Consider the following 14,893-nt stretch of genomic DNA (forward strand, 5'->3'; position numbering starts at 1 on the left):
TACTGTTTCAACTCAAACTAAAATGAAACTACAATGAATCAAAAGGTCACATTATGAGTCTCAAGGTCTGTTCTGTAGTTTACCATAAGTGAGTCTAACTTTATTTGTAGGCTATTAACTGTAAATTTTGCAACGACAAAACCCACTGATTCTGCCTCTAAATAAAAGAGAAAGAATAAAGTCAGGACTTGTAATTTTAGGTCAGATGAGATGAGTCTTTAGATTACGTGATCGATATGCTGACGCATGCTCAGTCTCATCCAAACACTCAGCCAATCCTCTGCGAGTAACGGCCGAGTCACATTTACATCAGGCGCCCTTATATACCGCGCTCCGACCTCTTGGCAGTTATCCGTTACCCGCAAGAGTAATCGAGCCAATCATGCCTGAGACCGTGAAAGCGCCCAAGAAGGGCTCCAAGAAAGCCGTGTCCAAAGCGACCAAGACCGGCAAGAAGAGGAGAAAGTCCAGGAAGGAGAGCTATGCTATCTACGTGTACAAGGTCTTGAAGCAGGTCCACCCCGACACCGGGATCTCCTCCAAGGCCATGGGCATCATGAACTCCTTCGTGAGCGACATCTTTGAGCGCATCGCCGGTGAGGCCTCTCGTCTGGCTCACTACAATAAACGCTCCACCATCACCTCCAGGGAGATCCAGACCGCCGTCCGCCTGCTGCTGCCCGGTGAGCTGGCCAAGCACGCCGTGTCCGAGGGCACCAAGGCTGTGACCAAGTACACCAGCTCTAAGTAAACTCGCTGTTAACCAACAACAACCCAACGGCTCTTTTAAGAGCCACCCACCACTTCCAACAAGAGCGCTTTTCCTGTTTAGTTAAAACCCACTAAACAAAGTTAACATTACTTGTTTCATTAAGTGTAGGCCTATGTCTGGACTGTAAACGGCAAACTGTAACTAATGCTACAGTCAAACTGCTTTATCAAATCTAGGCAGTTCTAGTGGCTTTGAGTTACGTAGATCAACGAAGCCTTCTGCTGGTGAGCTCACTGATCTCTAATTCAGATCCTAAATCGCTGCCTCAACTTCCCCCTTGACGAGATTCATGGTGTTGAACAATCCCTGTAGTCGTTCATTGAAAATCACAGCTGCAGTGCATTTGTTGACCACAGGGTGACGCTGTCAGACTGTATACTGAACTTGATCAACAGTAAATCTGCTGTTACCCAACAACACAGCGGCTCTTAAGTGTCCTCATTTGTTGATCATTTTGGCTGTGTTGCAGCTTATGGCATGAATTTTTGCAAAAACTTTTCTTTTTAGTAAAATTTTTGAAATCCAATGTCTTTTACTCTCATGTCTTTTATACTCTATGCATTTGCACCCTCTGGACAACTTGGTGGCAAAAATGTACACACAGAAAAACTGCGATAAAATCATACATCAATATTTTTTTCTACCTTTTTTTTTCATAAATCACTTAAACAACTTCCCACTTATTCAAAACTACCAAACATTCAATATTTTTCAGGATTTTAAAATCCTGAAAATGATTGAGTAAAAATAAAATTGTTGTAGTCAGTCACAATTGCTTTTTTTAGATCGAGCAGAGGAAAAAAATATGGAATCACTCAATTCTGAGGAAAAAACACTACACCATTAGTGCTTTGTTGCACCAGCTCTGCCTTTTATAACAGCTTGAATTCTCTGACGCATCGACTTAACTTTTGAAAAACTGTAGTCTTCATCAATCCGGCTCCAACTTTCTCCTATTGCTGTTACCTGATCAGCTTTGCAGGTTGGAGCCTTGTCATGGACCATTTTCTTCAATTTCCACAGTAGATTTTCAGTTGGATTGAGATCCGGACTATTCGCAGGCCATGCCATTGACATTATATGTCTTTCTTGAAGGAAAGTTTTCACGTCTTTTGCCCTATGGCAAGATGCATTGTTATCTTGAAAAATGATGTCATCTTCACCAAACATCCTTTCAATTGATGGAATAAGAAAAGTGTCCAAAATTTCAATGTAAACTTGTGCATTTATTGAAGATGTAATGATGAGATGTCATCTCCCCTGTGCCTTTACCTGACATGAAGCCCCATATCATCAATGACTGTGGAAATTTGCATGTTTTCTTCAGGCAGTCATCTTCATAAATTTCATTGGAACGGCACCAAACAAAAGCTCCAGCGTCATCACCTTGCCCAATGCAGATTCGAGATTCATCACTGAATATCACTTTCATCCAGTCATCCACACTCCATGATTGCTTTTCTTTAGCCCACTGTAACCTTGTTTTTTGCTGTTTAGGTGTTAATGAGAGCTTTCGTTTGGCTTTTCTGTATGTAAATCCCATTTCCTTTAGGCGATTTCTTATAGTTCGGTCACAGACATTGGCTCCAGTTTCCGCCCAATTGTTCCTCATTTGTTTTGTTGTGCATTTTCTGTTTTCAAGACATATTGCTTTCAGTTTTCTATCTTGACGCTTTGATGTCTTCCTTTATGCTTCCCTTTTACAACCTTCCCATTTTCTTTGTACTTGGTCCAGATTGTAGACACAGCTGACTGGGAACAACCCAAATCTTTTGCAACATTCTGTGATTATTTACCTTCTTGAATACGTTTTATAATCCTCTCCTTTGTTTCAACTGACATCTCTCTTGTTGGAGCCATGATTCATGTCAATCCGCTTGGTACAACAGCTCTCCAAGGCACTCTTTTTTTAACTGCAGACTAATTAGCAGATTTAATCTGATGCAGGTATTTGTTTTAACACTTCAAATTACAGGGTTTCCATAATTCCATAATATTTTCCTCAGAATTGAGTGATCGCATATTTTTTCCTCTGCTTGATCTAAAAAAAGCAATTTTGACTGACTACAACAATTTTCTTTCTTTCTTTTTCTAATGTTTCTTAAAGCCAGAAGGTTGGCATTTGAAAAAAAAAAATAGTTTTGTGGCATGTCTATGATTTGCTTATTTTTCTACAAAATTAAACAATTGAATGAGCATCATCCAAGAGTGGTGATTCCATAATTTTTGCCAGGGGTTGTATAAAACGGATTCAGTTCATTTAGGTCAGCCCAAGATGAAGCTGTTACAGTTTCTAGCTGTTATTTTAGATTACTGATCTGCATGAAGAACTGCCAGGTCAATCTGACAAGCCTTGTAAACTTTGTATGCACAATTAACATAGTTCTTATTCTCCACCACTACTCTCCACACTTATCCTTTATTATAAAATAGCATTCTGATATTACTCATATTTCCAATTTGCATTGTGAATGGACATATTGGACACGGGCTTGACGTAATTTGAAACGGGAGTATTTCACACTTAAATGTATAGTAAAATACTATTAATTGTGCAGGACAAAAATAGAAACCGTAAATTTGAATGACAGGCCGAGCCTGTAGAACCAGGAGGAGAGTGCAGTGTTTGTAGCAGAACATCAACATTGTTTTATTGGTTGATTTATCTGATACAGAGCATATTTAACAAAGGAGTGTTTAAGTAAATCAACTAGACTTTTGATATGAATGTAATTTACACACACACACACGCACGTGTGTTGCACTTTTTGAGATTTCCATTTACTGATTTATTTTTTTTATTGTGCCTCAACAAACAAAATAAACAAACTTTGTTTTCATGACTGAATAAACACACTGATGTTAGTGTAGATCCACCTTTCCAGCTTCAAGCATTGTTCTGGGGACCTTTCCTCTGAGAACAGCATGTTTTAATCAGGTATGGGGGGAAAAAAAAAATATATATATATATATATATATATATATATATATATATTTCTGAATTTGTATTATTACCTCATTTTTATTATATAAAATATAATATAAAAATTCTGAGTTTGAATTTCTTCTCCAAAACTACATAGTGCCCCTTTAATGTTTTTTGGATCACACAAAACTCACTGACCATTATGTTTTGTACAGTTGTTTACATGTCAACATTATATTAAATCCTTTATTTCTTTCCTATATATAGTGATGGAATGTAACTAAGTCCATTGGTTAAAATACTGTATTTGAATACAAGGTATTCGAATAAAATTATGTTGCTCTGCCTCCTGCACCCTGATCTAATTCAACAGGTCAGTGACTAAACTGAATTATTTAAAATCCCACCATGATTTTCATAATCAGCTCCATCAGTAGGCCCGAGGCAGCTCGGGATCATTTTTATTCAAACTGGGTTTATAAAGTCAAAGAGTTTATTTTAATCCAAAATCCAGGAACCCGAATCCTCACTGTCAGCGTCTGCAGAATACAAATGTTGTGTTTTTGTGTTTTTAATATTCAGCAATGATAATTTATGAATGGGTTGATTTATTTATTTTCAAGAAACATTCTATGCTGCCTCCGATTAAACTGTAGAACTATTATCAGTGTATTTATATTAACAGTCGTCCTCAGCAGAGCACATGTTTATAGTCATGGTGATTAACTGACGGGAAGCCTCAGCCCTGATCAGTGTGTTTGCTGCCGCCACAATAACTTCACTTTATTAAAAACTTACCACAAACAGATGCTTGTTTTTATCTTTAATCTCTGAACACACATGTTGAGCAGCTAGAAATCATCTTCTGATGGATCTCTGATGCATTTTAAACATTTTAGGAGAGAAATGAGGTGGAAAAGTCGCTGAGCAGCGCTGAGCACGGCGGTGAAAGTGTGAGGTTTGGAGGCTCCCTGAACAAAATGCAGAGATCATCAGAGCTCAACACGACTTCAATATGAAGAGACACGAGTCCGCTATCGGCTCCTTCACTGTCCGCCTTCAAAACCTCTCCCACAGTTAGTCTGGAGGGTTTTATCGACGAGGAGAAAACACAAGTGACACGACATTCAGCCTGCACTCAGCAGACACCGGCTGAGTTGAGTCTCCACGGTTCTCATGGTGTGTTTAAGTGCAGCTCTGGACTCTGAGAGTCAGTTCAGTCAGACTCGCGTTGAGAGAGCAGGAACAAATCACACAATGGCAGAAGAAGCACCAGCAGCACCGGCCGCCGCCCCGGCGAAAGCCACCAAGAAGAAGGCGGCCGCCAAGCCGAAGAAGGCCGGCCCCAGCGTCAGGGACCTCATCGTGAAGGCCGTGGCCGCGTCCAAGGAGCGCGGCGGCGTGTCTCTGGCCGCTCTCAAGAAGGCTCTGGCCGCCGGAGGTTACGATGTGGAGAAGAACAACTCCCGCGTCAAGACCGCCGTTAAGGGTCTAGTGGTGAAGGGGACTCTGGTCCAAACCAAGGGCACCGGCGCATCCGGCTCCTTCAAGATGAACAAGAAGGTGGCTGAGCCCAAAGCCACGAAGCCGGTCAAGAAGGCTCCCGCTAAAGCCAAGAAGCCCGCAGCTGCTAAGAAGCCAAAGGCGGCAGCTAAGAAAGCAGCAACCCCCAAGAAATCCCCCAAGAAGGTGGCCAAGAAACCCGCGGCAGCAAAGAAGGCAGCAAAGAGCCCCAAGAAGGCCACAAAGAGCCCTAAGAAGGCAGCCAAGAGCCCTAAGAAAGTGGTGAAGAAGGCCGTCGCAGCCAAGAAAGCCCCCGCAAAGAAGGTCGCCAAGCCCAAAGCAAAGAAGGCAGCACCCAAGAAGAAGTGAGCAGTCTTCAGTCTACACGTCCCAACAAAAGGCTCTTTTAAGAGCCACCCACACCATCCAGAAAGAGCATTATCCTGTTCCTCTGTTTCAGATATCAGACAAGTATGATTACTGTTTGAGAACAATTATGAAACATGCAACAAATGTAACGTTTTCATGATAAATCTGCTTCAGCAGGGGAAACATTAAGTGCACCAGGTGGTGTGTTAATGCAGGTCTCTTTTATAGGCTACTTCTCTGATTATAACCAAATAATGAATATGAGCGGCGACATGTCTGGAAAGGTCAGAGTGAGACTGAGCAGCACAACACGGCTGAGCATACCGAGGTGAAGTCAGTTTTAGGTTGGATATTGATCAGACATTCAGTCCGGAGACACCCGGCGGGGTTCTTCACTCCGTTTCACCCAGTGTTGGCAGCAGGAGGACGGTCAGCTCCCCTCCCAGAACCTCGCGCTGCGCTGGAGGCTGATTTAGGGACCATCAATAAATGACACTATTGTTTGATTTACACAAAAACAATGTTTTTTCACATGCTGACATGGATATATTAGTGCATTTTATTATTTAAAAAAAAAATAATAATAATAAATAAATACTAAACTGATTTAATGTACTACTACGTGTTACTTGATATTTACACCAAGACAACTCTTCACTTTCTCTTCACTTGGAAACAAATGAGCTCTTTTGTTCCATAAATATCTCAATGTGTCAACTTGTCTGTGTGGATGGAAAAGGTGAGAAATAACCGACTCCGTCTGTTCAGGAACATTTCTAGTAAGTGTCTCTTAATGAATTGTTAATGATTCGTAAGATGACAGACTATTTTCCCCTTTAACAGTAAATTAAGTCCCTCACACTGTTGAATTTACGTTGGAAACAGCTTCTGGATATTATGTAGAAATATCATTCATATATTATATCACCCGAAAACGACCTGTGTACAGTCATATCGACATCGTGTTTTACTACAGTTAATGCCTATACCTGAAGAATATCTAAGACATGAAGAGAATACACACAACAGGGGCAGGTGTTTCCTTTGCACTCCTTATTTATCATGCAGTGGGGGTAAAGGAAAACCGCGTCTTCAAGGCAATCTCCATGAAAACAGATGACAGTAGCTGCGCAGCAGCATTAAAGCGTATACGACTGTAGCATGTAGTAGGGGAGAGCAGGGTCGAAAGTAACGCAGATGAAAGGAACAGAGCGATTTTCTCCGAGCCCTTATGAGTCTGACGTGTCAAATGGCGTCAGCACGTACAGCACGCACCCCTCACCTGGACCACCAAATCACATAAGGATACGTCACACTCCCACCGAGTTATATGGCAGAAGCTGTTTTTCACAATTGATTATAAAATACTGGCCTTAGTCTATGCCAACAGATTAAAAGTAGGGCTAGATATGATTATTGCAGAAACTCAAACAGGTTTTATGAAAAATCGACACATTAGCAATAACATTAGACTCATTTTAGATTTATTGGACTATGCTAATGAAGTTAACACCGAGGCTCTTATTTTGTTCTTAGACTTTTACAAGGCCTTTGATACGATTGAACACAACTTTCTTTTTCAGTCCCTCAAAGTTTTCGGTTTTGGAAATAACTTTATTGATATAGTCAGTATGTTCTATAAAGACATTAACAGCTCTGTGATAATCAATTTGAACACGTCTAAGAGATTTCAAATTAACAGAGGTGTCCGACAAGGCTGCCCTATATCTCCCTTTTTATTTCTTTTAGTCACTGAATTATTGTCAATCAATATAGTAAATAATGAGAAATTTGAGGGTATCTCAATCTTTGGCAGAGAATTAAAAATCTCCCAACTGGCAGATGACACTACACTTTTTCTAAAAGACAAGAATCAACTCTCTAATGCTATAACTCTAATTAACCAATTTTCTAACGCCTCAGGTCTAAGACATAATATGTCCAAATGTGAAATTTTGTCTTTGCATGATTTCAGTGATTCTACTATTGAAAATATCCCAGTAAAGACTTCTATCAAATATTTAGGAATATTCATAACTAAAGATCTTACAGCTAGGCAACATTTAAATTTCTCAAACAGACTTAAAAAGACCAAATCTATTTTTAACCTTTGGCTTCAAAGGGACTTGTCTGTCCTAGGTAGAGTTCTTCTCTCCAAAGCAGAAGGCTTGTCTCGCTTCGTATATCCAGCATTGTCCCTATTTGTAAGTGAACCAACAACCACACAAATCAATAAAATTTTCTTAGATTTCATCTGGAAAAATAAATCGCATAAACTTAAGAAATGTGTACTCTCCAACAGTAAGGCAGAAGGAGGTCTTGAAGTCCTAGATTTTAGTGACACTGTCAATACCTTTAAGGTTAACTGGTTGAGAAAGTGTCTCAGAAACCCTGACTCTATCTGGTTCTTCATCCCAAACCACATCTTTAATAAAATTGGAGGTCTTTCCTTTCTTTTAAAATGTAATTATTTACCTAATAGATTACCATTCAAACTATCAAAATTTCATCAACAAACCCTTCTAGCGTGGAAGCTGGCTTTTGTCCACAATTTCTCACCCCACAAGGCTTTTCTCTGGAACAATAGCAATATTCTTATAAGAAACAAATCATTATTCTTGCCAAAATGGTTTGAAAGAGGTATCATCCATATCCTCGATCTTTTTGATAATGCTGGTAATATTTTGTCTTATGAACGTTTTATGTCTGTACACAGTTTTCCTGTTCCCTCCAGAGAATTTATATCTGTAACTCGTGCTATACCAACAGAGTTAATTCAACTTATAAAAAGCCATTTGACTTACAGTGACTATAAAACAAGGCAACCTGTACTGATGTTGAGTGGAGTAGAACTAACAGATAGAAAGTGTAATAATAAACATATTCGCCAGTGTTTTCAAAGAATGAACAGAGTTGTGCCTAGAGGCAAGTTTTACTGGAGATCCCAAATAGAGAACATAAATTGGAGAAAAGCTTGGCTTCTACCCCACAAATATTGCATATCTAACAAAGCTAAAGAAGTGCATTTTAAAATACTGCATAAGATATACCCAGTTAGTAGTATTATTGCTAAATTTATAGATGTTGATGATTCCTGTACTTTTTGTAATCATAATACGGAAACAATTTCACATTTGTTTTTTTATTGTGATATATCTAAAAGGTTTTGGAGTGATCTTGAATCTCACTTTTTTGATGCTGCCAATTCTGTCTACACTCTTACCCTTAAAGATGTTATTTGCTACTATGTTAACCCAAAAGACAATGCTCTTGAACACTTGATGAACTTTGTTATTCTATATGCAAAATTTTTCATTCACAAACAAAAGTTTGCAAATTCGTTACCTAGATTTGCTCCTTTTCTCCTGGAACTGAGCTCTTTGCTCAAATCCCTGATTTTGTTAAATAACAAAAAAAGTAATACCTTACTGAGTCATTATGAAAAGTTTTTTCCTGAAACCCCTGCTTGAACTATTTATTTATTATTATTATTTTATATAGATATATATATTTGTACTGTCTTTTTTATTTACTGTTTGTCACCTATGTGCTGTGTGTTATTGTATACCTTGTATTTTTGTACACTGAAATTGTTCAATAAAAATGTTAAAAAAAAAAAAAATAAAAATAAAAAAAAAAGCTGTTTTTCACCGCGTTAAGTAAATTCACTCAAGCGGTAATCTTTTTTGGTTCACAGGTTGTGTTTATTGTTTTGTTTGTCATAGTCAGTATCATTTGACAGGTTTATTAGTGCCTTAACACATCCTTAAGTTTGACATGCCAGAGTTTCACAGTTTAGAGGCAAGACAGGCTAAACTGACAGGAGTCACTGTCGGGACGAAAGTAACAGCTGTTACAGGTGAGGCAGAAAGTGAATGGTTGGCCTCATCTGAAAATGAATAAGCCTATATTTAACTAATTCACTCAATATGCATGGAAAAGGGAATATAAAAAAGTTGAGCGCGTTAAAGGCTGATTTACAAAGGTCTGAAAAATCAGAAATGCGAATTGTTGATCGTTAGCTCTAAAAATGAAATATACATATATATTAATTAAGATTAAGGGCATAACATGTTTGCTATAACATATTAGCAGGGATATAGTCATACATTTAAAATAAAAACAAGAATAATCCAATCAATTCAAGTTTATACCATTGTGATACTTATGACCCACCCCCCTGTTACTTTCGTCCCTGCCGGTGGGACAAAAGTAACAAAATCGCAACTTCCGCTCAAAATCAAATTATACTGAAGTCGTTTTACATTTGTACAAAATAGGGCCTGGTTTTGATAAAGCACACATATGAGCTGTTGATCACAACAAAAAACAGTTTGTCTGTAACGTTGTCTTTTAAAATGACGTTAATGTGAAAAATTTTACTTTTGACCCTGCTCTCCCCTACTGTAACAGTATATGTACATTTATAGGATGTAACTCATGTAGCCTACTTCAGTGGGCTGTAATCTTGAGTTAGGCCTATTCATAGTATCTATTAAAGTATCCTACATTTAATATCAGATGTTAGGTGGATTGAGCTGAAGTAGCCTCGGTTCACCTTCAACTATGCCAAAGTGATATGTAACCTCGATTTCTATGGACAGTGACTCATATACGAATTGATGTGTATCAATAATATAAGAAACATGGCTCTCTATCAGTAGAGTGTGTGTGGCTCTTAAAAGAGCCTTTGTTTGTTGGTCTGTTGCTGGTCTTTTACTTCTTGGCGGCCTTCTCGGTCTTCTTGGGCAGCAAGACAGCCTGGATGTTGGGCAGCACGCCGCCCTGAGCGATGGTCACTCCGCCCAGCAGCTTGTTGAGCTCCTCGTCGTTGCGGACGGCCAGCTGAAGGTGGCGGGGGATGATCCTGGTCTTCTTGTTGTCGCGGGCAGCGTTTCCAGCCAGCTCCAGGATCTCAGCGGTCAGGTACTCCAGCACAGCCGCCAGGTAGACGGGGGCGCCAGCACCAACGCGCTCGGCATAGTTGCCCTTGCGCAGCAGCCTGTGGACACGGCCGACTGGGAACTGGAGCCCGGCACGGGAGGAGCGGGTCTTTGCCTTTGCTCTGGCCTTTCCGCCGGTTTTGCCTCTTCCACTCATGCTTGTATGTTTTCTTGAGTCGGTGCTCAGAGAAAGTGTGTCACTCACAGTCACCACCCTCCTTTATATATCTGCGGAGCGCGCGGGAGAGTTCCTGTCAGACCAACCAGAAAAGAGGCTTCAGCAGAGGGCTGCCGGATCAACTCTGGCGGACTTTTTGAACACGTTTCTCTCCAATAAGCAGCGGAGACTCGGGCGGTGGGTCGCTCTTCTAGGCGGTGCTAAGCTCCACGTGGAGCCCCTAACCAATCAGGGGCCAGAGGATGAAGCAGCGTCACTGAGCACAGCCGGTCTCACAGCTTAAAAGCAGCGTGTCTCCGCTCTTTTCACTACTCTTTTCCTTTTTAGAGAAAGAAGACGCGATGGCAAGAACCAAGCAGACCGCTCGTAAATCCACCGGTGGCAAAGCCCCCAGGAAGCAGCTGGCCACCAAGGCTGCCCGTAAGAGCGCCCCGGCCACCGGCGGCGTCAAGAAGCCTCACCGTTACAGGCCCGGTACCGTGGCTCTGAGAGAGATCCGTCGTTACCAGAAATCCACAGAGCTGCTCATCCGCAAGCTGCCCTTCCAGCGCCTGGTCAGGGAGATCGCTCAGGACTTCAAGACCGACCTGCGCTTCCAGAGCTCCGCCGTCATGGCTCTGCAGGAGTCCAGCGAGGCTTACCTGGTCGGCCTGTTCGAGGACACCAACCTGTGCGCCATCCACGCCAAGAGGGTCACCATCATGCCCAAAGACATCCAGCTGGCCCGCCGCATCCGTGGAGAGAGAGCTTAAACTGACCTGAGACCCGCTCAACCAACAACACAAAGGCTCTTTTAAGAGCCACCTCACTCTCACCTAGAGAGCTTTTTCCTCTGCTGTTCAAATTTAATAATTTGTAGAAGTTTTGTAAAAATTGTGAAAGATTGTACAGCATTTGTGCTCATTCAGTTTGGGGGAGTGTCACGTTACAGGGGAGCTGGTCTGTAATACACTTCACAAATCATTAACATTGCAGAATAGAGTTGGACTCTTACATACAGAGTTCTGTGTGAGCTTTGCTGAGCCTTAACGAGCTGCATGTGTGAAAACCGCGCGTTTAATTTTGTCTTTGCTGTGGGCTGCTCCTGCTACACGCTAACCAAATGACGCAGCAGGTGTCATGGTGGAGTAAAAGGTATATAAGACTGAAATGTTTAACAAATATTCTGTCACAACAATTATAATTAGCCTACAATTCTCATGGATTACAAGAACTGTCACCAAGAAATTTCTTCTTTTTATTTGTTTATTTTTATTGTTAATCTGTTTGTTTCCCTCTTTGGTTAAACTCTTATGATATCATATATGTACACCTGTATTGTTACAATTTTATGAAATGTGAGCTGGAATGACTGAATTATTTGTTATTGTTACAACTTTCAATACAAAAAGGTATATAAGACTTTCAGACCATTTATCCTCAACTAGCTACTAAAACATGTCATGTCATGGGCCCACAGTCACTGCACACCGCAAGCAGCCGAGATGTTGGCCCACCAGGCTGGAGAAGTGCAGTCACACACTGAAAAGGGGACAGTTGATTTATGATTTATGCTATTTCCACTTTATAAAACTACATGTTGCTGGAAACGTTTGTCAGAAATATAAAATTGTACTGGACGAGCAGAACAGGTGGTTTGATGTGATGTATTGTTAATCCACCTCTGAAAAGCAATACAGGTCTAATACGTAGGACATACGATGTTCTCTGCTTTATTTTAGAGAATGATTTTCTTGTAATATATCACTAATCAACATCTGACAATGTCTAATAATGGTCTAACAAGGTTGTAATTAGCATCTTATTACCCTGTGATAAAGTGCAACTATACAGAATAAAGCCCAGTTGCATGCATCGTCCTCTAAACTCTCTTCTTTGACTGAACATTATTAATATGACACTGCATTTGTCAAATTACAGCCTGTACAAAATTACATTAGTGTGATTTAGGTGTTTAGGTTTATAATGAGGATATAACTATCTATATTATTACAGTACAGTACAGGAACAGTTTTTGGGGTTTTTTTTATATCTAGATTTTGCCTAATTTAATACAAATGATGGATTATGTATGTGTTACTAGTGAACTTTCCTTAAATGAAGACCATATTATTTCTAGTTTTTGCCTTATTTGATACAAATTAGGTGTTATTACATCATTATTACATAACTTAATTTAAAAAGGTGTATGTTTACTGTCTAACAGACCATATTATTCGTCGTTTTTGTCTAACTTGACAAAAAGTAGAGTATATCACATCTTATGAGTGTACTTTAAAATAAAGTGCAACCTTTATTTTTAAAGAGAGCTATTGTGTTACAGAAATAAAACAGTGTGCACAGCTATTTCTTTATTTTTTTTATCTAATTACATATTAATTTCATCTCTAATCTATTTCTAATTAACATAAATGTAGTTATTGTAAGAAACAGACAAGTTCAAACTCTTTAAGATGAATACGGATGCTACAGAGATTAGCTATATAACATTGTGATCAAAATGTTTTCTGTCGGCTGGATTGTTTTAGGTTGAGACTTATCTTTGAGTCATTAACGCATCAGGTAAGGTTCTTCCTAACATCAGTCACTACATGAATGAATTTGAAATTTACACGTCAAAGCATAATGTAAAATAAAAACATTAATGCATGACCTTGAACCTTAATGTTTCTCAACGAAAAAAATCCCTGACAAATGATCCTTGTATGTGAACTGTTCTCTAATCTTGTTTGAGATTTAGTGAATTGTTTTAATGATCAAATTCCCACAAGGTTCAAAATCTTGGTGACATTTATTTATATAATCTAAAGCGGGAGAATACCTTTATATTCTCTACATGCTGATCAATGTAACACTTGTTTTGTTGTATATCATGATGAATGATTATTGTCTGCTACATACCCTGCTTATTCGTGCGAAGCAGCCATTGTATATGTCATGCTGTTTCTATTTCATTTTTGTGCAACAAGTTATGGCACAAAATGAAGTAAAATCCAGATGTATGGATGGGTAAAGGAATAGTTGGATGGACAATAGTTTACTGTAGATACTAGTGGTAGGATACTGACAGTGTGATAAAGTGTATTTATGTACACAGGACTTCAGATTGAGTCAGTATTTCTCTGTCACAGGTCACTATACAGTCAACAGCGACACCTTGTGGACACAGCTGTGAATTGAATTCCGATTTTGTTCAATTTGATGAATCACTAAAAATCCAGCAGCATAGACAAGTCAGCTCAAACTAAGAGTTACAGTAGTAAATGATGGTGAAACCCTGGTAGGGAACATTTTACTGCACATTTAATAGCCTATGCTTTAAATGCAACAGAGAACTAAGGTAGGCTACAATAAGCATCAAGTTATCATGTTGAGATGATACATAACAGGAAAAGCGCTCTTGTTTGAAGTGGTGGTTGGCTCTTAAAAGAGCCGTTGGGTTGTTGTTGGGTATCAGCGGGTTTACTTGGAGCTGGTGTACTTGGTCACAGCCTTGGTGCCCTCAGACACGGCGTGCTTGGCCAGCTCACCGGGCAGCAGCAGGCGGACGGCGGTCTGGATCTCCCTGGAGGTGATGGTGGAGCGCTTATTGTAGTGAGCCAGACGAGAGGCCTCACCGGCGATTCGCTCAAAGATGTCGCTCACGAAGGAGTTCATGATGCCCATGGCCTTGGAGGAGATCCCGGTGTCAGGGTGGACCTGCTTCAGGACCTTGTACACGTAGATAGCATAGCTCTCCTTCCTGGACTTTCTCCTCTTCTTGCCGGTCTTGGTGGCTTTGGACACGGCTTTCTTGGAGCCCTTCTTGGGCGCTTTCACGGTCTCAGGCATGATTGGCTCGATTACTCTTGCGGGTAACGGATAACTGCCAAGAGGACGGAGCGCGGTATATAAGGGCGCCTGATGTAAATGTGACTGGGCCGTTACTCGCAGAGGATTGGCTGAGTGTTTGGATGAGACTGAGCATGCGTCAGCATATCGATCATGTAATCTGAAGACTCATCGCATCTGACCTAAAATTACAAGTCCTGATTTTGTTCTTTCTCTTTTATTTAGAGGCAGAATCAGTGGGTTTTGTCGTTGCAAAATGTACAATTAATACAAATAAAGTTAGACTCACTTATGGTAAACTACAGAACAGACCTTGAGACTCATAGTGTGACCTTTTGATTCATTGTAGTTTCATTTTTGTTTGAATTGAA

At 40.1% G+C, this 14,893-nt stretch overlaps 5 protein-coding genes across 5 annotated transcripts; 3 read left to right on the plus strand and 2 right to left on the minus strand.

Annotated features, from left to right (window-relative positions):
- The first annotated feature begins 371 nt into the window (after positions 1 to 371).
- LOC311270535 (histone H2B-like) lies at positions 372 to 1,147 on the plus strand. The gene has a single exon (XM_084375455.1). The coding sequence runs from the start codon at positions 383 to 385 to the stop codon at positions 749 to 751; it is 369 nt and encodes a 122-aa protein (XP_084231581.1). The 5' UTR covers positions 372 to 382; the 3' UTR covers positions 752 to 1,147.
- Positions 1,148 to 4,516: 3,369 nt separating this feature from the next.
- On the plus strand, positions 4,517 to 6,093 carry LOC311270529 (histone H1.4-like). Its single transcript, XM_084375449.1, has one exon. The coding sequence runs from the start codon at positions 4,875 to 4,877 to the stop codon at positions 5,568 to 5,570; it is 696 nt and encodes a 231-aa protein (XP_084231575.1). The 5' UTR covers positions 4,517 to 4,874; the 3' UTR covers positions 5,571 to 6,093.
- A 4,179-nt stretch (positions 6,094 to 10,272) lies between these two features.
- On the minus strand, positions 10,273 to 10,670 carry LOC311270532 (histone H2A; the record flags this gene model as incomplete). The annotated part of the gene is made up of 1 exon (XM_084375452.1): positions 10,273 to 10,670. One exon carries the CDS (start codon positions 10,668 to 10,670, stop codon positions 10,287 to 10,289), a length of 384 nt encoding a protein of 127 aa, XP_084231578.1. The 3' UTR covers positions 10,273 to 10,286.
- Positions 10,671 to 11,026: 356 nt separating this feature from the next.
- On the plus strand, positions 11,027 to 12,536 carry LOC311270531 (histone H3.2). Its single transcript, XM_084375451.1, has one exon. The coding sequence runs from the start codon at positions 11,033 to 11,035 to the stop codon at positions 11,441 to 11,443; it is 411 nt and encodes a 136-aa protein (XP_084231577.1). The 5' UTR covers positions 11,027 to 11,032; the 3' UTR covers positions 11,444 to 12,536.
- Positions 12,537 to 14,103: 1,567 nt separating this feature from the next.
- On the minus strand, positions 14,104 to 14,533 carry LOC311270534 (histone H2B-like). The gene has a single exon (XM_084375454.1). It carries the CDS (start codon positions 14,520 to 14,522, stop codon positions 14,154 to 14,156), a length of 369 nt encoding a protein of 122 aa, XP_084231580.1. The 5' UTR covers positions 14,523 to 14,533; the 3' UTR covers positions 14,104 to 14,153.
- Between the last annotated feature and the right edge of the window lie 360 nt (positions 14,534 to 14,893).

Source organism: Pagrus pagrus, assembly GCF_965226575.1.
Source record: "Pagrus pagrus genome assembly, chromosome: 15".
Classification (NCBI taxonomy): domain Eukaryota; kingdom Metazoa; phylum Chordata; class Actinopteri; order Spariformes; family Sparidae; genus Pagrus; species Pagrus pagrus.

Coding starts and splice junctions, on each gene's coding strand:
- LOC311270535 (XM_084375455.1), top strand. CDS start 383: ATGCCTGAGACCGTGAAAGCGCCCAAGAAGGGCTCCAAGAAAGCCGTG.
- LOC311270529 (XM_084375449.1), top strand. CDS start 4,875: ATGGTGTGTTTAAGTGCAGCTCTGGACTCTGAGAGTCAGTTCAGTCAG.
- LOC311270531 (XM_084375451.1), top strand. CDS start 11,033: ATGGCAAGAACCAAGCAGACCGCTCGTAAATCCACCGGTGGCAAAGCC.
- LOC311270534 (XM_084375454.1), bottom strand. CDS start 14,522: ATGCCTGAGACCGTGAAAGCGCCCAAGAAGGGCTCCAAGAAAGCCGTG.